Below are 24,913 nucleotides of genomic sequence, written 5' to 3' on the forward strand. Positions count from 1 at the left end.
TGTAAGGCGCCTGTCTGAAGTGATTAACCAATACGCAGATAAATCCAACTTCAGAAGCGGCTGCCTTTCCAGAATCTGAAGCTCTTACAGCTGTTTATATTACTATGAAAAACTAAATGGGATTAATTTAATTGTGTGTACATCTGACAATGTTTTATGCGTCCGAAACAAATGATATAAAAAAGAGCAAACTGTTTCTCACAAGTTTAGAACTAGGATTGTTGAGTTAGGGGGGGGAAAACATAGCAGGAACTGTATGCAAGTAGCTTCTTCTAAAAGCTCAGATCAATTGCACAAAGTGCTCCAATATCAAGATTTTCAATTAACAAGAGCAATTAGTACTCTGCTGTGCCTGTCTTCAGAACAGATACTGGAACAGAAATGCACCAATACAGTCATACCTCAGGTTGAAGTAGATTCAAGTTAAGTATTTTCGGGTTGCGCTCCACGGCGACCCGGAAGTAACGGAGCACCTTACTTCCGGGTTTCGCCGCTCGTGCATGCGCAGACGCTGAAAATGACATCACACGGATGTGCAAAACAGCGAAACGCGACCCGCACACTCGTGTGTTATGTTTACTTCAGGATGCGAACGGGGCTCTAGAACAGATCCTGTTCATATCCAGAGGTAACACTATACTGGTAAGTCGTACATGGGAGAATCTTTGCTAAAAGGGACAAACCACCACACAATAGTAGAGTTGAAAGGAACATGTTACCTGTTACAGATAATCTATTAGATCAAGGGTCCAGTACCATGCACATGGACACTGATGCCTAGACAACACAGCTGGAAACCTGTATACAAGTCTTGTTGCTACCATGGGGTGACCTTGAGAGAGCCTAAATCTCCAGTCTGTATTTTTTCTTCCAAGGCTGAGTCAACACATTCATGCTTGTACAACTCTTGGAAATTAAAGCAAATACATGAAGTACTGCAGTACTCTATCCTACAACTGGAAAAGGCTTTCAACCAAAATATAAAATTATCTATCATCATGAATTTCTAGATTTAAAGTGTATTTGAAAGGCATTATCCCAGTCTTTCTGAAGAGCTCAGGAAGAAAAGGTGATTCCATAAATCTGGGCCATACTAACCTCAACCCAAACCTGTTTTTAACGAAATTAAACTCTGAACCCATTGCTCTATTTTCTACCAGCCAATAGCTGTCTTCCCTCTTGTTTCTGATAGCTTTTTACATACTGTTAATGCTGTGATATCCTTCTGTGCTGCTTCTTTTAAAAATGATCAGTCTTTGTAATTTTCTTCCATGTGTCATCTTTACTAAATTTCTACCTGTTTTCTATACACATTGGGTGTAGATGCAATCTACTTTGCATTTTGTGAAATTTCCATTACTAAGACTGGTGCACAACACAAAACTATTAAAACCAAAAACCTTTAACAACGAAAACTTAAACAAGGGAAGCTGATGTTGGATTTGCAGGATTTCAGTCCATCCACATTTTTGACATGGGGCAAAGCTGAAGCAGGAGCAGAACCCACATTGAAGTCCTGGAAGGTTGAGCCTACAGTGATAGAGGATTGCAGCAAAAATGGCACAGGCGCAATAGACATGGCATGGCAAGACAAATTTACCCTGGAATTCAAAATGTTATGTGGGAAACAGCTAGCAAGCGAGCATCCAATAGCTTCCTCTTTGAGCTTTCCTGTAAAATCCAGGTGGGCTATTTATTCTAGCAATTCTCTTCTCTAGAAGTAGGGGTTTTTTTTTGGAAAGACATGCAAATTTTAAATGTCCAATTTCCCCTATTACTTCTTCCTGTACTTATAGAACAATTTCTAATTGTAATGCCTTTGACGTGTGTGCATGTGTTTGCGTGTCATAGATAGATATTCATGGAATTCCTTATGCTTCTAGAGCAATGTGTCCCCCCATCCTAATAATTTGCATTCTCTCTTGTGTTTCCTAAACATTGCATCAAGTCACATGACTACTATATAAATTTAGAACATGACAGAAGGATGTTCCATGAATGTAATAGACTCCAAGTTTTTTCCTTCCTTAAGCAAGTTAATTTAAGTGTAGCACATATATGCCTTAGACTACAGTCCTCTTAGGGATGGGCAAATCAGTCAGTTTCAGTTTCTCATTTTTCTAATCTTCAGTTCAGTTTGCCCAGTTTCTGCATCAATTTGATTTGGGGGGGGGGAAGTGCCACAAAAATCATATTCATTCTTGTACACCTTTCTCCTAATGTACACATTACTGCAAGCAGTTTTTCCTAAGATAATGCATTTGTGTATGCTTTTTTTCAAATATGTGATTTTTGTGTGAACTCCTAATACTTTGGTTTCTTCATATGCATTTTTTTCTTTCTGTTTGGCCAGGAATGTGCACATTTCAAAAGACAGTTTGCATTCTGGCTTGCCTAATGCAAATTAATGCAAATTAAAAGCTTCATATTAAAATGCAAACCAAATTTCTGCCACGTGCATAAATTCTATACACAGTGACCTGTGAGTAAGTACAACTGAACTCAATGGAACTTATGTCTCAGTATATATTTATATAGGGCTACACTATTAGACAGTTGTGATCTCTTGTGACAGATGCACAATCGCAGCCGGTCTTCCTGGTTATGAAAAGTAGGAACTCCGATATGGAAAGAGAAATAAAAATTCATTCCTGAGTAAGTCTCAATACCAGCATTATTACTGCACGCTTTGGCAAAAGCACAACATAACTCTTAATAGTTTCAAAATATCAAACCTGCAGAATTTAATATGCTTCCAGAGGTGCATATTTATTACCTCTCATAAAATAATCCTTGCTGTGTAAAAATTCATTGTATTTTCTCAACTTCCTGCAGGAGTGAACACTACAGGTTTCCTATAAATTAGGTTTGTAGCTTGACATGTATTTTAAGACTGAAATCTTTAAAAAGTCTCTTTAAGGGATTTGTCTGCACAGCAGTTTGTCCTGTATAACTGGGAGAGGTTAGGAAAAGATCACTTTGTTTTACCCTGCTGTGATACCCCTGTGACTTAATCAGAAATGAAGACAAAGTTCCTCATATGAATGACAATGAGGCCCTGCAAAGAGGGACAGAAATTACCGCATTTTTTGCTCTATAAGACGCACCAGACCACAAGACAAACCTAGTTTTTGGAGGAGGAAAACAAGAAAAAAAATATTCTGAATCTCAGAAGCCAGAACAGCAAGAGGGATTGCTGCGGTGAAAGCAGCAATCCCTCTTGCTGTTCTGGCTTCTGGGATAGCTGTGCAGCCTGCATTCGCTCCATAAGACGCACACACATTTCCCCTTACTTTTTAGGAAGGAAAAAGTGAGTCTTATAGAGCAAAAAATACGGTACTATACAGTATATGTGATGAAAGCCATTTAGTCTCTTTAAGAATATTTTAAATTATATTTGTTATATATTAAAATATTTTATGCTAAAAATTGTATCTGAACTGTTATTAACACATTAATTTCTTTAATTAAAAAAAACCTCCTCAAGTTTTATTTCACAGGTTTATAACATTGGGTATGAAATTTGAACTTCCTTTCTTTTCAACAATACTCTTCATTCCTAGTACTCTTTATTCCGAATGTTTCCCCATTTTAGTAAGTTTCTTGAAACCTTATATTAACTTTACAAAAAATAAGAATCCAATTTTCAAAAATATTACTCAAAGTGGTTTATTGGGCCTTCTTCCTGACAATATGCATGGAACTGTAATAGATGTAAAATAATACACTATATATCCACAACCAACGCACTATTGTTTCATTAGTGATCTTCAGAATACACCCACAAAAAGCACCAGTATAGATGGGCCCTTCTTCTGCCCCATTTTCTTCCAGATGTATGTGCTCAACGGGGCAATCTTAACAATGTTTCCTCAAAAGTAAGTCCTATTGAATTCAGTGGGGATTACTCTCAGGTAAGTAGGGTTACAATTACAGCCTGTGCCCCTCCATATGTTGTTAGACTCCAACTCCCATGAGCCCTGCCCCCATGGCCAATGGTAGGGGGTGATGAGATTTGCAGTACAAGAACATCAGGAGGACCTCAGTTCAGCTATGTCTTCCCTTGCTCCCACAATTAACCATTTGCTAACAAACTCTGAACAGGACTGGATTGCTCAACAATACAGCTGCAATCAGAAACATAGCTTCTTGAAAACTGTCCCAGAAGAATACTTGTCATTTACTGCAGTTTAACCATTGTTAGGATTGTGCTTTGACTGAAGTCCTATACAATACATGTGAGAGTAAGCGCCCAATAAACCCACAGAATTGCAGAGTTGGAAGGTATCCCCAAAGGCCATCTAGTCCAACCCTTGAAACAAGAATCTCAACTAGTATATCCATGGCAGAAGGCCATCCAGCCTCTGCTGAAAAACTTCCAAGGAAGTAGAGTCGACAACCTCTGGTCCACTGTTCAAATATCTGTTCTAGGACATTTCCTGGTATTTATGACAAGCTCACCATGAGTAGTTAGTTGCCCATGGGACTTAAATATTCACAGGACTGGGCTGAAATTTTAAATAATAAATTTATAATTCCCCCAATAATTCCTAAATATCACTGATACATCTATATTTAATATCCCAATTACAAATACAACAACTTTCCTAAAAGGCTATATGCTTTGATTTTGGGGAGTTTTCAAATATTACTTCAAGCTCTTTAACACCATTTATATTATCTCTGAGCCCTTCCTCCCGATGAATACCATCATAGTATTCTCTTTTGGACTGTAATTAATTGCTGTAGACTTAAATTGAACATGCTCTAAGCCTTCCCCATGGTTTACTGCCATCATTTATCTTGTGCACATATCTTCAGCGTTCCAAATACCGTCAACTTTATTTATCCCTCTATGCAAATTAAGAAATGTGGACATGTGAGCTCGTGAGTCCTTCCACCCCTCTCTCCTTTTTAAAAACCAACAAAGGATTTAGAAAATGTTGATCAATTATAATCCATATAAGCTTGGGCTGCAATTCCTGGGGATGCTTTTCCTCTTATCCTGCATCTGCGCTCCTTGTGCCTGCCCACTGCCTTCAACTGCTGCTGCTTAATGTCCAGAATTCCCAAAGTGCAGCTAAACTTTCTTCTGTAGGAGGGGGCACAGGTGGTTGGGAGAAACAGCTTCCCCACCCCCCGCAAATCAAGAGGGGTTGCTCGATGTTCTTCTGATTGTCCCATCACCACAAGCATTTTGGCTTCTCAGGCAGAACGATCCCCCTTCTCTTTCCCTAGTGTGCTGTTCTGAGGGCTCTCTTGGTCCCTCCAGAGCCAACTTGTTGGGTAGCAGGGCAAGCACAAATCCTTCTGCTCATAGATGAATTCTGCCCAAGGTTTTCCTGCATTTTCTTCCCCTACAGCATACTTACTGGTAGTTAACTATCAGAAGGAGGTGTGCATTTGACATCATACCTATTTTGGCCCTCGGTGCCAAAGCACATGCTTCGCATGCAGAAGGTCCCAGGTTCAATCCCTGGCAGCATCTCCAGCTAAAAGGAACAGGTAGCAGGTGATGGGAAGGACCTCTGCCTGAGAAGCAGACAATAGTGGGCTAGATGGACAGGTAGTCCGGCCTTGTATGTTCCTAAACCAGAAACCTATTCAGCTGACGTTATGAACAAGTTCATCTAGGTAATAAGGATGGTTTGCCAGGGCCCTTGGCAGTCCCCCATTGGCATTGACAGGTGGTGGTGGCAGCAACAGGAACTTGCCCAAGTGGCAGTGCTAGAAGTAGAGGAATGAGCACAGTTGCCCCAAGGCAGCAGCTCTCATCCAGCTCCCCTTACCTTGAGGCAGGTGGCACCAGCCCAACAGCAGTTCTTAAAAGGGTGGCAATCTTTTAAGGTGCCACAAAATGCTCTGTTGTTTGGATTATTGCCCGGTGAATTCATGGGTCAGGTAAACTTTGAACCAGGGACTCTCAGATTCGCAGATCATTTTCCTGGTCACTACTCTAGTGTAAAGCAGCAAGGGGGGGGGGCGTAACCATAGCTGTTAACTTTCCCCTTTTCTTGCAAGGAATCCTATTCGGAATAAGGGAATTTCCCTTTAAAAAAGGGAAAAGTTGACAGCTATGCCAATGACATTTGGGGGTTATACTCTACACACTACAAAGATTGCCAAGACAAACCCACTGGCTGTAGGTCAAGGCCTTTGAGTGTGCTCTGCTTTACACACAAACTCCCCATTTGGTTCAGAAAGCAGGCCTGGCGAAGAGAATAGAGAGCTTCACCAGATCAAGCACCTCCCCAAGTGTCAAAGTGTGACTGTAACTAGATCTAAAAGGGAAAGGGGAGGAGGAGCATTATAAAAAGGCTTTTGCTCATCAGACACAATAGGGCCCTTGTACTCTGATGTGGCTGCAATAGGGGTTTCTGCTGTAGAGACACAGCTGAGCCAGAGAAACCCATCCCCCCTTCTCCCTACCTTCAAGCAATGACATCTTTAGTGTTAACAGCTCTGTTGCTGTGGCAACCAGACTGCTTTTGACAAAGCCACATTGACTGAAAGCAACATGTGGGAAACTGGAATCGCTAAAGCCCTGTGAGAAATGGATTCTAAAAGAAAAATTAGAATTGAAATTTTGGGGGTGGTTAAAACACAAACACACAACAGCTCAGTCGGTAGAGCATGAGGCTCTTAATCTCAGGGCCATAGGTTCAAGCCCCAACATTGGGCAAAAGACTTCTGCACTGCAGGGGGTTGGACTAGATGGCCCTTGTGGTCCCTTCCAACTCTATGATTCTTTGCAGCATGCATGAGAGGTGACCATCTGTGCACCATCCAGAAGACAGAATTAATCCTAGTAATATTTTGAACAAGTTCAGAACAGGCCCCATAGTGCCAGCACTAAGATGATCTCTTGCATCTTCTGGGTCTGTGTAGGTAGCATAGCACAAGTGTCTATCACTAGCTGCTTACTCCAAAACATCTTCTTGTGTCAGCTATGCCTGGGAAAAAACCCCATCACCTGGGAACTGGTGAGCTGGGATCATAATTCCTCTTGTCAGTAACAGCCAACCCACTGTTTTCCTGGATTTTAATTCCAAAAGATTACTGGATGACCAATATTTAATATTCTTATTCCAAATATAAGAAATTACCTACAAGAATATGGTTAGCCACAGAGTGATTTGTTTTGAGCCCCTTTCCTTTTCATATTATTTTGGTAAAGAGCAATGAATTCAGAGGTGCACAGCATCATAGCTGCAAAGAAAAGGCTTGACTCACAATTCACCAGCGAGCAAAAAAAACACTAGGAGCTTTTTTAGCTCCTCCAAGAGTAGTGTCCGTTCTTTTTCGTATTTTAAACAGTACACACTAATGATCATCTTTCTCCCCGGATAAATGTAAACCAAAGATTAAAAATGACTCAAATGTCAAGCCCTGAATTCTCTCTCATGAATATCTTGAAATATGGACTCAGAAGAAATCATATTTCTCGGGGGAAGCTTGAAACCATCAGACAGAGTTTAAAGGTGATGACTATGAACTTGCTCCAGCTATCCTGGATTTGAATCAGCTCTCTGGAAGTTAGGAACCCTCACCCCTTCTATTTCTGCACTATAGATATATTCTGTGGATTAGTCAGACAATGAACAAGAGAGGCCCTCTTTAATTAGATACTCTTGCCTTGCTTCCATTCCAAGGTAACTAATTGTCTAAATTATAGCAGAGGTTTCATCTTGAATATGTAAGGTAGAAACTCATTGCAAGCAAACATCTTGGAAGTGACTGAGGTAGCAAGCATGTGCTATTTAAAATGCATATCCATTTAAACAAGGGCTGTTAATGCTGTATAATCAACAACTGCAGAGGGGAAATGTATCAGGTACGCCATATTTATGGAAAGGGATTCAGAGGAGATATGGCTAGCTCACATAATACTATTCATTGTTGCTTTAAATGTAACACTTTCAAATTGGTTTGTGGGCATTCTGCCACAGCAGTTTTTAAAAACAAATATTACATATATATTTGCCACTTCTTGTTATCTCTCCCTAAGAATAATTTGTTTAACATCCCTGCATGAGCTGCCACATTGTAAAGAGTCATATTATAGGAAGTGCAGAGCTAATTTGCATGCTGAACTACACTTCTTTCCCTCTGCATTTACAATGTATTAAAATGCAAGAGAGTTATAGCTTAATCTCATTGAGAAAGCTTTGAATCATCTTAAACACTTAGGGTGTCTTGTATAAAATACCAGCAGCCAGATAATTTGTGTGCTTCCATAGAGAAAGGCAGCACCCCAGGTTTCTACCGATTGCAAAAAGGAAGGAGTTCTCATTATTTTCCAACTCATTAAAGAGGCCATCTACTCTATTCCATCTTCATTGGATGGAACACAGCTTGCAGTGGATCTAGAACCAGGAAATGTAGCCAGTAAGGGCTGGTTGAAACATCCCATCCCAACACATCACTGCCAGTGTTCCATGCATAATGCTTAAAATGATATTATCCGATATCCTATGTGTGAGGAGTGTTTGACCACAGGCATTTTACATCCCTGGCGGTGGTTACTTTGGTGTTCAGACAAAGCACATATACAGGCTCTTTCAATGGTGGAGAGCATTCTACCACACTGAGATAGTTCAGTTGGTAGACTCGTAATCTCAGAGTTGTGGGTTTCAGCCCCATGCTGCGCAAAAGATTCCTGCATCGCAGGGGATTGGACTAGATGGCCCTCATGGTTCCTTCAAACTCTACAATTCTATGATTCATAAAACTATAACCTGTGGCCATCCAATGACGCTGAATGGTACAAAATTCAGGGCAGACAAAGGGAAGTAGCTTTTCAAACAGCACCTAATTGCTATGGAATTTGCTCCCATAGGAGGTAGTGACAACCACCAGTTTGGATGCCTTTTTATTTTTAAGCGGATTAGACAAATTCATGGAATATAAAGCCATCAGTGGCTACTAGGCATGCTGCCACAGGCTTTCCACATGCATCTGGTTGGCCACTATGAAAACAGGATGCTGGACTAGATGTTCTTATAGTAGAGCTCTAACTGTAGTCACCCTCCTCATAGAAGTTTGGCTGGTGTCAGCATAAAATTTGCTTATTTTCCCAAGTATTGAAGCATTGGCAGTTTATGGAAGTATCCACAGCATTGTTGGTTCTCCAACCTTATTTGCGTATTTGTTTTAATTTCACTTCCCATGTATTACTATGAATTAATGCATATAACATGGTGTTTTAATACATTTGTAAACCACCCCAGGGCCAAGAAAGACGATGGATGGAATAAAATGCTCCTTTAAAAATGCCCCATTTGGCTTCTTTTCCACTGTTAAGTATCATCATAAATAATTACAGCAAAACAAACATCATCTAGGCAGACAATGAATCTTCTGTTGCTTATTGCAACAGATACGCCAACATGAACTCCGTTTTCTGAGTGAAGGTTCTTATGTAGCTAAAAGGGCACCATCTACAAACAAGAGGGAGGAATGAGCAGGTTCGGGGTATCCCCAAGGTTTGCAGAAGAACAGAAAGTCTTTATGGAAAACACACTAAAGGGGTGGGTGGAGGGAGAAGCAAAATGATCATGTTCTGTGGACATGAAATGCTGGGAATGGAATGGAAAACTCTGAACAAGGAGATTCCACATTGCAACACTTTGTTGCAAGTTCCACTTGTAACTTGCCCAAAAGTTGGTTGCCAACACCCAGTTATCAGTGATGATAATTTCAGGATTCCAGCTTGTGCAAGTTACAGAGGAAGTATGATTCACTCAGGTTTCCTTTGCTGTTACTTGTCTATAATGTGTGGTGCTGCCTAAAGTCACCTTCTAAAAGTCATAAGTGGCCTGCTAGTTTAACAAGGGAAGTGGCAAAGGGGTTGAGGGTGTTCACTGGTGAATGGTTGCCACTGGGACTCATAGGCAAGGGAAGCAACAGCTGGTGGAGCTGTGGTCAATGATAGGCAGAGCCGACCAATCCTAGTTTAATCCCCATCCTCTCCCCTGCTGCGTTCTAGAAAGGCAACACTGAGACTAAGAAGGAGGAAGCTGACAATTACTACCTTCCTTGGGTTTCTTGTAAGTAAGAAGGCAGGTAAGTGAGGCGGGACTTCCAGAAGACAAAAGTTACTGGGGCAGTGACCAAATGGGGCAACCTCCATAGGCCTGGTCTTTAACCTTCCCCACATGCCATACCAAAACCCCCCACAAACGTAAGGTGGTGGGGAGAATTAAAACACACCAGCTCCTGCAATTCTTCCCTGAATGAATTACCTTAGGTCTAACACCTGAATGAATGATACACACCCAACACACACACACATAGTGTGGTGCGATAGTTCAACATCCTATGACAGATCTTCAAATGTGCTGAAGCTGTAGAAAGGTACCTTGATCTTCCTAAGGCTCCAGCTAAGCTGTAAATCTGGGTAAACTTGTTTCAGTTTGTTGGCAGATTGGAAAATAACATAATAAAGGGAGCAGCCGCATGGCCTGTTTTACAAAGACACATTATGGTTTATACAGACTCTCCACCTCCCCCAATTCCTGCATTTCCACTCTGATGAGTTAGAATCAACTTGCTTGAACTCTCTTAAGCAATTCTTCTTTTCTTTTCTTTTTTACAAGGCAGCCAACGTCATAACGTTAAACATTTAACAATGCAAAACAGTTAATCAGTTAACTTGGGGTTATATCGAATGCTAGTCCTACTCACAGTCAACCCACTGAAATTAATGACCATGACCAACTTAGGTCCATTATTTTCAGTGTGTTTACTCTGAGTAAGGACTAGCACCAGGCACAATCCTTCGACTCCAAACTATCTGGTTACTAATAGGATCAGATAGCTCCATTGGTTAGAGCACGTTTCTGATACCAGCAAGGTTGCAGTTTCGATCTCCATATGGGACAGCTGCATATTCCTGTATTGCAGTGGGCTGCTCTAGATCAGCCTTTCTCAACCTGTGGGTCCCCAGATGTTGTTGAACTACAACTCCCATCACCCCTAGCTAGCAAGGCCAGAGCTCAGAGATGATGGGAGTTGTAGTCCAACAACATCTGGGAACCCACAGATTGAGAACTGCTGCTCTAGATGATCCTCAGGGTTCCTTCCAACTCTACAATTCTATGATTCTAAGGTAATTTAACCCTCACACCACCATCTGCAAGCACCCACAGCATCACCAGAATGTAGCATAATTAATAACATATCAAAGCCACAGGTTTAGGTGCTGCACCAAAATCATAATGAACTGACATAAGAAATAAGCTTTAACAGAAATGTATGTTGTCAGCCTTTGTAAGATACATTTTTAAAATATACCTAGGCAACTCCCCTAGAAGCCTTGTAAAGACTGGGATTTACTACATTAATCTCTCTATGGGAATTATCACCCAGCTGTAAGATACATGTTTAGCATAATGAGAAATGAGGAGTGTTTTGCAAATCATACACTATAGGAAACAAGCATTTCTTACACATATATTATTTCCTTGCAGCCAAACTCTTAATGTGCATTTGTAGCCTTTAGTAGATTGCCTGGGATCTTAGACAGGGCATAGAAGAGTTCAGTCAATCAGGGTTAGTCACACTACACTTCCTCCGCCATTTAAACTGGATTTCACCATGTTCATACCCATATGAAAGCTGTGGGAAGTTTTGTACTGTTAAGCATTTGAAATGTTTCACTCTAGATTTGACTATTATTCCTCTGGCAGGAGAGGCCATGCGGATCAGTATCAGACCAGCTATAACAAAATTTCTTGTTCTGCAACAAGTCATTAGCTCATGATATATTAGCTCCCTGAAAGGAAGAGTTTTGATCCCTCATAATCAAAGGAGACTTCAAATATCCCATGAAACTACTGTTGAACTCATTATCGAGGGGCCGACTTCACCTGTACTAATCATTATTAGTGCCAAAATATGACCTTTTTAAAAGAAATGCTTATCCATATTTTATTTCTTAGGTGTCTAACCATCAATTACATATTGAGCAAAGCTAAATAAAAACATATGAATATATTCTTCAAAGGAGCTATTTCAAGATCCGCAATATAGCTTCCTGCAATACATATTGCTGAGTCTCTAACCTCTGCAATATGCTACTTTCATGTGTCCTGGAGTAATAGTTTGGATTTCATTGATAATTAAAAAGAAGATTGCCTATTATGTGTATGATTCAGTTTAATGATTTGTTTTCTTTCCTGCAAATCAAATCCTTTAATGTTGCTTTAGGGAACCACTGACAGGGCTAAAAATGCAACTGTTTGCTTGGTCCCAACAAATAATGTCATTTGGAGCAATAGAAAGACCCACTGGCCCAGCTTGCTAAATCTGGTTAATATGTCCCTTTGATTATTTATATTATTTTATCAGAACCAATAAGGGGGACCCCCTGCACACCATGCAATGAAACACACCTTACTCTAATGCACCTCTGCCTTAATCATTAAATACTGTGAATTATAATGCAGTGTATTCCATATCTGATAGACATTGTGTTTTCCAAACAAGGAGAGAGTGGGAAAAGAAGGAGATTTTATATGCACATGAAAGTGCTAACCACACAAAAGCAGCCTGCTCTGAGCTGTCACTGAGTCATGTTAAAGCAATTAACAGGAAGAGGCCACATAAGAAGCAGTATGAGCCCTTGGCCATCATGTTGGCCTGGATGGCATGAACTAGCCATGCTTATCCTTCTGTCCTTTTAATTCCATGCATTCCTTCCACTTGGAAATGCTGCCCTTAAGTAGTTTGGCTTTCGAGCAAGAGAACCAGTTTGGGTTTTCTAGACTAAGCCAGCAGTGTGTGTGGCATTTCATTCAAAGGGAAACAAAGTTGACAGCACTTCTAAGAAGTGCATAGATAATTGCTATGCCAAGCGGGGCAAATCAAACCACTTAACACTTTAGGAAAATAACCAAAGCCACAGTTAAAGCTCCTGCAATGTCTTTGGGGAAGCCACATTTTATATTCCCAGACTAAAATTATTAGTGAGCATTTTGAAGCGGTTCCTCTAACAGGAACTATACGAAACAACATGGACCTCTCAATCACAATGTGCAGTGGTTGAGTGACATATGGCTCTGTGGTTGTGTGTTTCAGTCCATTAAAAACCTTTTGCATCAAGTACTTAAGTAAAAAAAAAAATCTTTCTATTGAGTAGTCTGTCCAGATACAGAATGTTCTGATTTGGTTCCCACAGTGAAAGAAAGCTTTTTGGCAAAGAGAAGCCATCTGCCAAGTCCAGAAAAGCCTTGATGGGGAGAGTTTGGTGATGTCGGAAGCCTACTGTGAAACAGCATTCCCAGCAACAGAAACCACCTTGGATCTCAGAGCATCGGTTGTGTATGCTCATGTATCTCTGCAAATAATGGATTTTCCCCACTCCTACTTTCTGAATACAAATATGAAAACACAAAATGAAAGCATTTGTATTTTATTGTGTATTGAGTGTTCCTTCCTACTTATAATTATCTGGGATTGTTAAGATGAGCTCAAATGATAGCGCTGGGACTATTTTAAAGTTGTGATTTTTTAAAAAAAAGAAAATAATTGCATATATAATCCTTTCAAGAGAGTGTGAATAAGACATTGAGAAAGGCTACTTGATCTCCCAGCAATGCCATTCTTCTTGGCTTCTCTTTTTAGTCATTAAAGATTGAAATTTAGTAGGTCTAGACAAGTCATTATGTGACCCTGGCCAGAACCCAAGGTCAGCAAGGTCCCACATCTGCTAAGGTGTCACATCCCATCAGGGAGACCACCGACAACAGCCTGCTGCCCCTGTTTGTCCATCCGCCTTTCACTCTGCCCCAGACAATAGTGGTGGTGAGAAAGTAGAACAGTAGATACCACACTGCCTGCTTGCTGGTCTCTGCCTGGCAGGCAAGCAAGCAGACAGAAGTTATGGTGAGAAAGAGGACCAGCAGCTGGTGCTAAGGGCAGTGAGGAGGCAGATTCACCAAGGAAGTGGGGGATGGGGTGTGTCTTATTTAGTTTAAAATATCTATCAAACACTCACATTATAAAGTATCAGACTAGTGCACAGAAAACCAAAGATAAGTGTAAAATATACACAAAAAGTTGTAGTACAACACCAGAAGATGGTCACTGGGCAATAATCTAATATTTCATTCAGAAAAGCTTTAGGTAAATAAAAAGGCCTGGAGCATGCATCTGAAAGAGTAGATGGTTGGAATGTGCCTCATCTTGGATGGTAATGAATTCCACATTTAAGGGGCTACAATACTCAAAGCTCTACCAGTGGTGGACTGCAAAATGAACAGTAGGAACTCTTGGTGCCACCAGGAAGTCCTCTACCATGGAACATAGTGGCTAGGGAGGTATGTAAGGGGAGAGGTGGCTTCTTAAGTAGCCTGGACCCAAGTTGTTCAGGGAGTTGAAAATAAGTAACAGCACCTTGAACCTGGCCTGGTAACCTATAGGCAGCCAGTGCAGCTGGTTTGATAAAGGTGCACAGCGTTGATGATAGCATCCTTAAAACAACATTTTGCACTAACTGCAGCTTCCAGACCAACTTCAAGGGCAGTCACACAGAAATTGCATTGGAGTCAAGCCTTGAGTAGACAAACGCATGGCCACTGTGGCCAGATTATCACTGCCCAAGAACGGCTACAGCTGGGGTTCCAGCTGGAACCAATGGAGCCTTTAGCGACAGAGATGAAACCGATGAGTACCCCCACACTATGAACCTGTGTCTTCAAAGGGAGTGCAATACTGTCCAGACAAGGTGAGTGCCAAATTTCCCAGACCCAGGAACCACCCAGTAAGGTCTGCATCTTGCCAGGATTCTGCCTCAGTTTATTGGCCCTTATCCAGCCTGCCACCACATCCAGGCACCAGTTCAGGACTTATTCCCAATTCAATTGTTACAGAGAAATAGTGGTAAGTGTCAGCAGCATACTGAAGACATCATGCTCCAAATCTCCCAATGGCTTCATAGATGTTCAATAGCACTGGGAACAAAATAGTGCCCTGTGACATCTCACAACTTAATAGTCAGGGTGCTGACACACAGCCACTCACACTACTCTCTGCAACCAGCTCTACAGGTGAGAGAAGAACCACTGAGAAATGGTGCCTCCAACCCCCAACTCACAGAACTGATCCAGGAGAATACCATGGTCAACAGCATCTGAAGGGCCTTACAAAACCTGGAGTGAACCCTGAATTTCAGCATTCTGTATGCCAGAGGAAACATCTGCAATTAGGATATGGATTAACAGGCTTGTCGTTTGCTCTCCCAACCCTGCTGCTAACTGTAGATATCAACATTGAGTTGGAGTTAGTGCCATGAAAGCACATTTCTCTTCCAATATTATTGTTGATACACAATTAGAATCAACATCAATATGTATAGACAAGGCTCCCAGGTGAGACAGAAATTGATCAGAAACAAGACCTTTGCTATGCCAAGACACAGTTTTCAGAAATCATGAGCATCTTAAGTTTTGAATATGCAAACTGAATGACACTGACTAGAATACACATTTTGAAACAAATCTTCTTTTAACATAACCACTATTAAACACACCCAATTGACTTATTCCATGCTAAAGATGCTCCTAATGTCACTTGTGAAAAAATGTCCCCAAAATTCTAGTTTGTTTAATACAGAGAGGGATCTATAACAACCAGATAGGAGAATGAATGAATATGTGAACGTTTATGGTTAACGGCAAATAAACTGAGGCCAAATAAGAGTATGGGCAATCAGCTTCTTGCTGTAATAAACATAAAGAAAGTAATTGATCAGCATTTCTCTGTGAAAAATAATGATACTATCACATTTTATATAATACAAAATATGGGAAGGAAGGAGAGGGAGAGGGAGAGAGGATTGCACTACAAATCACTGAAGGGTGCGTGGCAGAAGGAATGTGCTTTGCTTAATACTTAACACACTGAGTGCAGGGAATTGCTTTGTGTGTAGCATCCCATTGTGTAAAACCCTCCCCTCCAGTTGACAGTATGAAGTGGTACAGTTCAGGTACAGAGTTACCTCCTCATCTGCTGTCTGAGAACCAGGCTTCCGCCTCTCTGTAGAGATCCAGCTCAACAGTCTCTCAACACTGCAATCTTACTCTCAAGGTCCACTGAGCAACAGTATTTATTCCAAATAAGTTTATATACTACATGGGATCGCAGCCTAGATGTTACAGTTGCATGCAGAGCCTTGCAAACAGAGCAGCATTTCTAATTATGAAATTGTGACTGAATGAGCTTGCAAAGAGCCCAAAAATAAATATAGGGCAGGGGTAACCAACATGGCGCAAGAACATCTTGATGCCCTCACACTGGCATATTCATTCAGGTGAAAATAATACTTGTGTCACCCTTGCTTGTGGGTTCTTATGCATGTGCTTTCAGAAGAGCCCAACTGTGTTCAGCTGGACATGCTTCCTGGTGAAGGTGTCTAAATGGCAATGTTAGTGAACAGACTCACCTTATACATGTTTCCTCAAAAGCAAGACCCACTGTGTTCAAAAGGTCTTATTCCCAAGTATAAGATCGAAGCCTTAAATTTGCTTCTTTGGGTACAAAAGGGCGGATTATGTACTACAGATGTCTATACCAATCTGCAGTAGTATTTGTCTGAAGAACGAGGAGCTTTAAAAACATCAAGAAAACACATATGAAAAGGTGCCTCAGCACGCATGGAGACTTGGTTAACATCTTTCTTTGCACATCAAGTCCAGCCTACAGCATAATCAGGTAACACAATATTGATGTGACATTCAATTGCATCAACATGCACATACAATGGGCTAAGCGCATATATTAAAAAAGCACATCCACACTACTACACTTGAGACAGATCTTAAGAGACTTACCCTACAAACCTATACATGTCTACTGAGAAAAATGTTTCATTTTTTCAGTGGTGCTTCCTTCCAGATAGGTGTGCAAAAAACCCAGCAGTTTCAGGCTGCAACCATATTCAAACCTACTAGGGAGTAAGCTGCATTGATCTCAAAGGTAATTCTGGGTAAGGATTGCACTGTGAATATATCCGCTACTTACTCTTGATTTAGCATAGACAAGGCAGTGCCAAGTATGGTGGTGTCCTGGGCAAGATGCCCTCCAATGGCCCTTTGGTGGCCACCTGACCCAAGCTTACCAGAGGATGGATGGGGAGAAATGACAGAAGAGATGGCAGCCAGTAACAATGAGAGTAGCATAGATCCTACCACCTGACAATCCCTTAACCCAGTGCTGTAAAGAGAAGCACTAGGCAAGGCAACTCCAGATGCTACTGCCACTGGCACCATCTTCCTAACAGCCGACAGGCTTCTTTCCCACCACCTCATAACCTCCAAAACATTGCTCATGAAATATTGGGGACACCTGCAGAGGAGTGTGCAATTTCATGCCTCCCCTCCAGGCCTAGAAGAGTCTTCTTTGATCAGGCCGATGTCCTACCTAGTCCAGCATTCAGTTCTCACAGCAGCCAACCAGATGGCAAGTGGAAGTCTACAAGCAAGACGCGAGCACAACAGTACTCTGCCACTCATGAGCACTCTTCCACTCATGATCTGGTATTTAGAGGCATATTGCCTTGGATAAGGGAGAAAACATACAGCTATCATGACTAGGAGCCATCTAGGCAAACCAGTATATTCCACGGCAGTTACACTTCTTGTTTGCTTGCTTACATATATATGGCAACTTAGCCATATAATTTATTCAAGGTTATATCAGGCTAGAGTATACGCCACCCTCTGATTTCATTCTCAGCATCCTTAACTGCCCGGAAGGTTCTGGCCTAGCCTGTTAGTCACGACCTTGTTTTGTCACCAGTGTCAGTTCCATAAGTATAATAAGTGCACCATATAATTGGATGTTTACTCTTTCAATAATTAATGCAACTTAATTATTCTAATCATCTGTTGAAAACATTTTTGGCAAATTAAAAAAACAACAAAAAAACTCTGTTAAACATTCCAACAGTGCTCCCCCAAAAGTGCTTTAAAGTATAGCAGTGGATTAACACTCATCCCTGCAGTGGAAATTACCACAATATTAACTATGTATGAAATATATATAGTTATATATCTTGAAGCAGCATTTGTTACACTGCACCAATGAAAATGACTAAGTTCTAACAGAATAAAAGCGTAACATGCTGTTAAATGAAACAGGGTGCTAATAGACAGGGGTCGTTGAGTCTCAGTACTATTGGTCTTGTTGTCAAATCCACATTAAAGTGTTGTTGGAAATACATTTTTTGAGTTTCCATCTCAGATCTCTTGCACTGCTAAACTCAGTAACTAAGGCAATATTTTCCTGGTTCACCACAGTGTAGCATCATCAGCATTCGAATCACTATCTGACTCACCGGTCGGGGGGGGGGGGAGGGGATAGAGAGAGAAGCGAAGGAAGCATATTTCAGCCCACGCAAAGGAGCAAAAGAATTTTACAATTAGTAATTTAAAAGACTAATTCAGGGACAACTTCGAAAGCCTTAAAGGTTTGGAACAACTAGGCCCTCAATAACATAAGGTTCCCATGCAATTTAGAGAATTTCTAATTCAAATTCTTCAGGAGCATCTAGACCGCCGCAGCAGAGAGCACAACACTTGTCTTTAGCCTCCAAATAAGGAGAAACAACAGCTTGTTGTCGTTGTTTAGTCGTTTAGTCATGTCCGACTTTTCATGACCCCATGGGCCAGAGCACGCCAGGCACTCTTGTCTGGAAACAACAGCTACTTACCTTTAAAGCACATTTCCTCCCTGTCGCCTTGTGAAAGCACTCCATTACTTTGCCATTAATGCCAAGGCCCAGCACCCGCTTAGAGATTTTGTAGTCATCTGTGACTGCATGTTTCTTTATTTCCCCCTTAACAGGGACAGCTCCAGCAGGCAAAGGTCTTGTGTTGCTCTTGCTGTCCTCCTGGCCCTCGGGTGGGGGTCCCTGCTGACTCTCGCCTTGTTCCATGGTAGGCAGAAGTAACAAATTCAGAAAAATAAGTGGCCAGCCCAGCCCAGTTCTGCCTCACATTCACCGTCTTCTGCAAGGTACCTCCATCAAATAGGTCAAGACAAACATTTCAAGGAGCCTGGATCCATTTCCTAGGATTCCACTAAGGGATCACCTTAAAAAAAAAAGTGAACAGGCATTTTTGTTGATTATAAAAAGCATGAGAACATTAGCCCTGCTATGTTAGATCAAAGTCCCACTTAGTCCAGCATCCTGTTTCTCAGAGCGGCCAGCCAGATGTTTATGGGAAGCCCTCAGGGAGGACATGAGTACAGCAATACCCTCTCACTGTTATTCTCCACCAGCTGGTATCCAGAAACAAGTTGCTTCCAATCAAGAGTGGCCAGGAGTAGAAAAGGATAGGGCTCTTGCACCTTTAATCATAGCTGTCAACTTTTCCCTTTTCTTGCGAGGAATCCTATTTGGAATAAGTGAATTTCCCTTAAAAAAGGGGGGAAACTGACAGCTATGCCTTTTATGGTTGTATAAGAGAGTGAATTTTAGTATGTGTGGCTTACTAGACATAGCTTCTGCTAAGCAAATAAACTGCACTAACTGTAACCCTGGTGTGGCTTACTAGGCGTACCTTCAACTTACCAAATAAACTGCAGTAACCCTGCCCTCTTTTTCACCTTATCACCCTACACGGATCCTGGTGGTAGTTTGTATCAGGACTAGTAACCATCAATAGGAAAACAATGGACAGTTTTCAACACCAGTTCCTCTCCAGGTTCTGTAGTAGGCCATGTGGCTTATAGAAAGCAAGCAAAACAATTCACATAGTAACTTCATGGCATAACATGACTGCAGCAATCAGTTTGACCTGGAGCTCCAACGTTTTACAACGTTACAACATTTTGGCTACAACTATTCTGAAGGGATGCGGGTGGTGCTGCTGTGGGGTTGCGGCGCTCATCTCACTTTATTGGCCGAGGGAGCCGGCGTATAGCTTCCAGGTTATGTGGCCAGCATGACTAAGCCACTTCTGGCGAACCAGAGCAGCACACGGAAACGCCGTTTACCTTCTCACCCAGAGCAGTACCTATTTATCTACTTGCACTTTGATGTGCTTTCGAACTGCTAGGTTGGCAGGAGCAGGGACCGAGCGACAGGAGCTCACTCCGTCGCGGGGATTTGAACCACCAATTTTCTGATTGGCAAGCCCTAGGCCAGGGGTCTGCAACCTTTAAGACAAAAAGAGCCACTTGGACCCGTTTCCAAAGGAAAAAAAAACTGGGAGCCACAAAACTCGTCATTATAAAAATAACTTTTTTGTCACTTTTTCATTATTTCTTTGTTTAACCCCTCAGAATTACTCCTCCTCATAGAAATAAACATTAAATTAACAAGTTACCTTTGTGTGTGTGTGTGTTCTTCACTCCCCTTCAAAACAGTGACCAGCGTACATGCCCCCTTTCAATGCAATGACCAGCGTACATGCCCCTTACAATGTAGCGGGCCGGCGGGAAGGTGACGTCGGGACGGTGCGTGACTAACGCACGCACCGCCCCCATGCAGCGTCACAGCCAGTACAACGCCTGCCACAGTGGGGAGTGTTGGGGCGCACAATGTGCCTCCTCCCCTCACTAGTATCCACCCCAGAGCCGCGGCAAAGGTGTAAAAGAGCCACATGCGGCTCCGGAGCCGCGGGTTGCAGACCCCTGCCCTAGGCTCTGTGGTTTAACCCACAGCGCCACCCGCATCCTGGGCTAGACAACCCCAAATCCACCCACTCTCTGACAACAGAGGCAGAAGGGTACCTGTTTGTCTAAGTAAGCAAATGTGTAGGAGGCTTCAATAAGTTGCCAGGTTTAAAGCTGGAAAACTCTCCTCATCTCTTTTCAGATGTGTGTTTTGGAGAGTTTCCCCAAGTGCTGCTTTCCATTATCTCAGATCACACTGTTGGAAAAAGCTTCACTTGATTAATTTTTTTGTTTCTAGGCAGCTCCCATTTAAAGAAATGGAAACCCCTTCAAGGTCTAAACTGACAACACTCAACTTCACAGCTATACAGTAGGTGAATAATTCCAGTACAGGAATGGTAGGATGCCAAGCAGCTCACCTGTGCGTGAAGGAAGGTCAGGGAACAGTGCTGGCTCAACAAGGAGATGAGGGGAACCATCTGGATTAGTTAACACATTGAAAGAGTGGTGGGACAGGCAATAGCTTTCCTCGCCTATCCTCCTTTGAAGACAGAGCCAGGAAAGCTGTGCTAGGGAGGTAGCACGGATGACAGTAGCAGCACAGCATACACACACACGTGTCACATATCCGGAGGAGGGCAACATGTTTGGGATCTGACTGTTCATTCATCCGCATGTCTTGGCTGTGTAAGTTACTGGCAGCTGTTGAGACATCTATCTGCCTGCCCAGTATGCCAGCCACCTAGAGTGCCCACCCACCAGGAGGCAGCAGCAGAATAATGTGACACCTTATCCGAATTGTTCCCCACATCTGATGGTCAGGCCGGCATTGCTCTTTGACCTGTCTCCACAAGTGAGCTACTTGGTATGGTACCCCCCCTTTCCAGGGAGGCAGCACTGAGGACTGCAACCCCATTGGGTCACCTTGGGCCAGTCATCCACGGTCTCTCAGCCTAACCCACTTCACAAGGGGGTTAAATGGGAAGGGGGAAAGCCATGTATGCTGCCATATAATCCTTAGAGGAAAAGTGGGATACAAACGTCATAATTACACCTCAGTGGCCTTATCTACTGTGCCTTGAAGCTACCTGAAGGAAGGCAGAAAGAAAAGTGGGGAGGGGGAAGAGATTAAGGCTGCAAGCCTGACTCCACCTACCTGGGAGCAAGCACTTCTGATTAGTCATTGTTAGGACTGCAGCCTTAAATAGTAAAGTTTCCAGGACTAGATGATTAAAGTATATGAGAAGGAGTTATTTTAAAATTTTAGTATGAGTTTAGTATGGAGTTGAGACTGTGTTCAAGATTCTGCTCCTTCCTTGGGGTTTCTAAGTCAAATCTCTAGTGTGCGTGTATGTAAATGGGGGCAAACAGTTTAGGCACCATGCAATGAACAGGTGGCCATTTTACATCCTTACTCTGAGCTGCTTATAAACATAATACCATTTACTATGTTGTTTATTTGTTCCTAGGGCCTTACATTTATTCCACCACGAAACCCAAGGCAGTACACACGTGGTTCCCACACACTGTCTTCCACCCGGGCACCGACCAGACCCAGCAAAGTTGTGTCCTCCTCATGTGCCCGGAGACCGTACAGGAGAAAAAACGCGGTGGTGGCCGAGATCTCCCCAATTTTATTTCTCACAATATCCACACGAGGTTAGGTTAGGCTGAGAGGAGGCGGTCCGGTGGAGAAAGCGGGAGGGGACCATCTACTGGGAAGCCGCAGGTACAAATATGTCCTGGCCTGCCAGGCACTGCCAGGGAGAAAAGTAGTTCTCGAGGCAAAGAGTCTTCCAACCCACCGAAGTCGCAAAGCCCGAGGAAAGGAGGTTTCCTCAGGTGAGCGGCCAAGGTGGGGGCGGAGGAAGAGAGAACAAAAGCGTGGGAGCGGAGCAGTTGGAGAAGCGCAAGGCGAGAGATGCCGGTGGCGGGAGGGTGGGGGTGTTGTATTACCTGCGTTAAGCGCATGCTCCTCACAGGTGGTCGCTCTGTTGCTGCTCCATCAAACGAGCGGAACGGAAGGAGGGGCGGGGATGGAGGCCAGCAGCCGCGCAGCGCCTCGCCACCTCCGCGGCCCAGCCGAGGCTTTTCCTCGAGCCGCGTAGGGCAGACTTGGGCGGCCGCTCATGTGACTCCCCGGCCCAACCCGGTCCCGGCAGAGGCACCCGCCGGGGAGGAGGGAGGGAGGGGCATGCGGGAGTGGTGCGGAGCGGGGGGGGGGGAGGAGAGCACGTGCTCCGGGACACCTGGCGGGGGCGGGCGGAGGGGGCTCCTCTGGTGGCGGCGGCGGCAGGTGGGCGGGAGGACGGAGCCCGGGCAGCGCGAGCCGGGGCAAGACCAATGTGGAAGGCAAGGAGCGGAGGAGAGCAACCTCGACTCGACTGCAAAACAGGGCAGCCAAGGAAACGACGGCTCGGCCGGGGCTCGCCACCTTCGTGGAAGCGACTCCCTGAAGCAAAGAGCCAGGAGTTCCCCGTTGACCCAAATGGACGGTTCGGCGGGGGCGAGGGGCGCTGCGTTCAAAAGAAGGCGCGCGAAGGGGCCGATGCTGTTCCCACCCATTTTTTTTTACTTCCTTTAAGCACATGTCTGAAAAGGGCTTGGCCTGGGATAAAGCTCCCCTTTGCTCTTCACGCTGTCGTGGTGAATCGCGCTACTGTCTCCGGCGACTTTGTTTCGCGGTGACGCTTCTTCTCCGTGGCGGAGTTTGCGCTGAGAACAAAGGGGCTCGCGGGAGGGAGAGGGAGCAGCGGCACCCTCGAGAGCAAAGTCTGCAACTGCATCGCCGCGCTCCGAGGGCTTATCATTTTATTTGCTTTAAAGGGGACAACTGGAAAGCGGGGGGGGGGGGGAGAGGGCAACCGCGAAGCGATTTCATGGGCCATGAGTCTGCTCAGCGAGGAAGAAGCAGGAGGCGGGCTATTTACAACAACCCTCTTATTATTCCGTAGCTTTGGGTTCACGCAAACAACACGATTGTCTACAGCGCGCCGCGCCGATGGTAGCAGAGCAGCACCTGCTGGTCGGAAGTGGGCACGGCCAGTAAGATGCCGGAAGGCAAGCAAGCAAGATGGTGACACTTGCACATTTCAAAGCTGTGTCGACTGTGTGTCTTTCTTTTCGGTTATTTTGGAAAGCGAAAAAAAGAGCGGTGTGCTCTGGACGCAATAGTTGACATCCTACGGACGTCCAAGGTTGGCTTTCCTTAGCGCCCCCAGGGCTGGGGGTGGGGTGGGCTGGATGGTCATTTGCCCCCTGCTGCTTCAAACTCAAGGTAAAAAGGTAAAGGGACCCCTGACCATTAGGTCCAGCCGTGACCGACTCTGGGGTCATCTCGCTTTATTGGCCAAGGGAGCCGGCGTACAGCTTCTGGGTCATGTGGCCAGCATGACTAAGCCGCTTCTGGCAAAACCAGAGCAGCGCACGGAAACACGAGCAGCGCACGGAAACACCGTTTACCTTCCCGCCGGAGCGGTACCTATTTATCTACTTGCACTTTGACGTGCTTTCGAACTGCTAGGTTGGCAGGAGCAGGGACCAAGCAACGGGAGCTCACCCCGTCGCAGGGATTCGAACCACCAACCTTCTGATCGGCAGGTCTGTGGTTTAACCCACAGTGCCACCCAGGAGTCTCAAATCCAGACACTTGTTAATGTTTTGGCGTTTGACAAGTTTCTCAACTAGTTTTGATGTGCATGGAACTGAATTGTGAAAGACTCAGGGGTGGCCTGGGCTAGTGCACTGCCTGTGGTGAAATGGGAAAGTGATACCTCACCCTGCAGCTGCCATCTCCCAACACCCCACCATAGAAGGAAGGAGAAGCAGAGGCAGTGTCTACTTCCAGGTTCCAGCAAGATCAAACTGGAAGCTGCTTCTCCCATGGAGGGGTGGCACTGCCACTTCTCACATCTCTGGGAGCAGGGGGCAGGCGGGCGGTGAGGTGCCTGTGGTGGTGCCAGAGAGCATCTACAGCAGCACTGTGGGTGCCCCTCTGCCAGAGAAATGAGAAGAGATGGCAGCACTGACTTTTGGGTTCTGAGATGTTGCTGGAAGCTCCTTCTCTGGTGGTGGCCTTGATGGCATTGCTTCTCCAGCAATGCGGGGCGGGGGGGGGGGCATCCACAGTGGTGCCAGAGAAGTGGTGGCAGCAGCGAGAGCTCCCCAGGACTCCCTGCCACTGCTGCTTCTCTGGTCACAGTGCCGATGAGTGAAGCATCCATGGGGAGCTGCCCCAGTCGGGTTTTGCTGCCTGAGGCAGCTGCCTCCGTGCACCTTATGGATTTGCTGG

General features: G+C 44.0%; 1 protein-coding gene across 1 annotated transcript in view; it reads right to left on the bottom strand.

Moving 5' to 3' along the window:
* Positions 1-22,787, bottom strand: part of MAPKAPK3 (MAPK activated protein kinase 3) — a 70,080-nt gene extending 47,293 nt beyond the window's left edge. The window contains exons 1-2 of the mRNA XM_083429495.1: positions 22,579-22,787; positions 18,713-19,094 (exon numbers count right to left, since the gene is read on the bottom strand). Coding sequence (XP_083285621.1) covers positions 18,713-18,937 — 225 coding nt within the window. The 5' untranslated portion in view covers positions 18,938-19,094; positions 22,579-22,787. The remainder of the gene's footprint in view (positions 1-18,712; positions 19,095-22,578) is intronic.
* Positions 22,788-24,913: the final 2,126 nt, after the last annotated feature.

This window comes from Podarcis tiliguerta, assembly GCF_965153285.1.
Source record: "Podarcis tiliguerta genome assembly, chromosome: 2".
Lineage (NCBI taxonomy): Eukaryota > Metazoa > Chordata > Lepidosauria > Squamata > Lacertidae > Podarcis > Podarcis tiliguerta.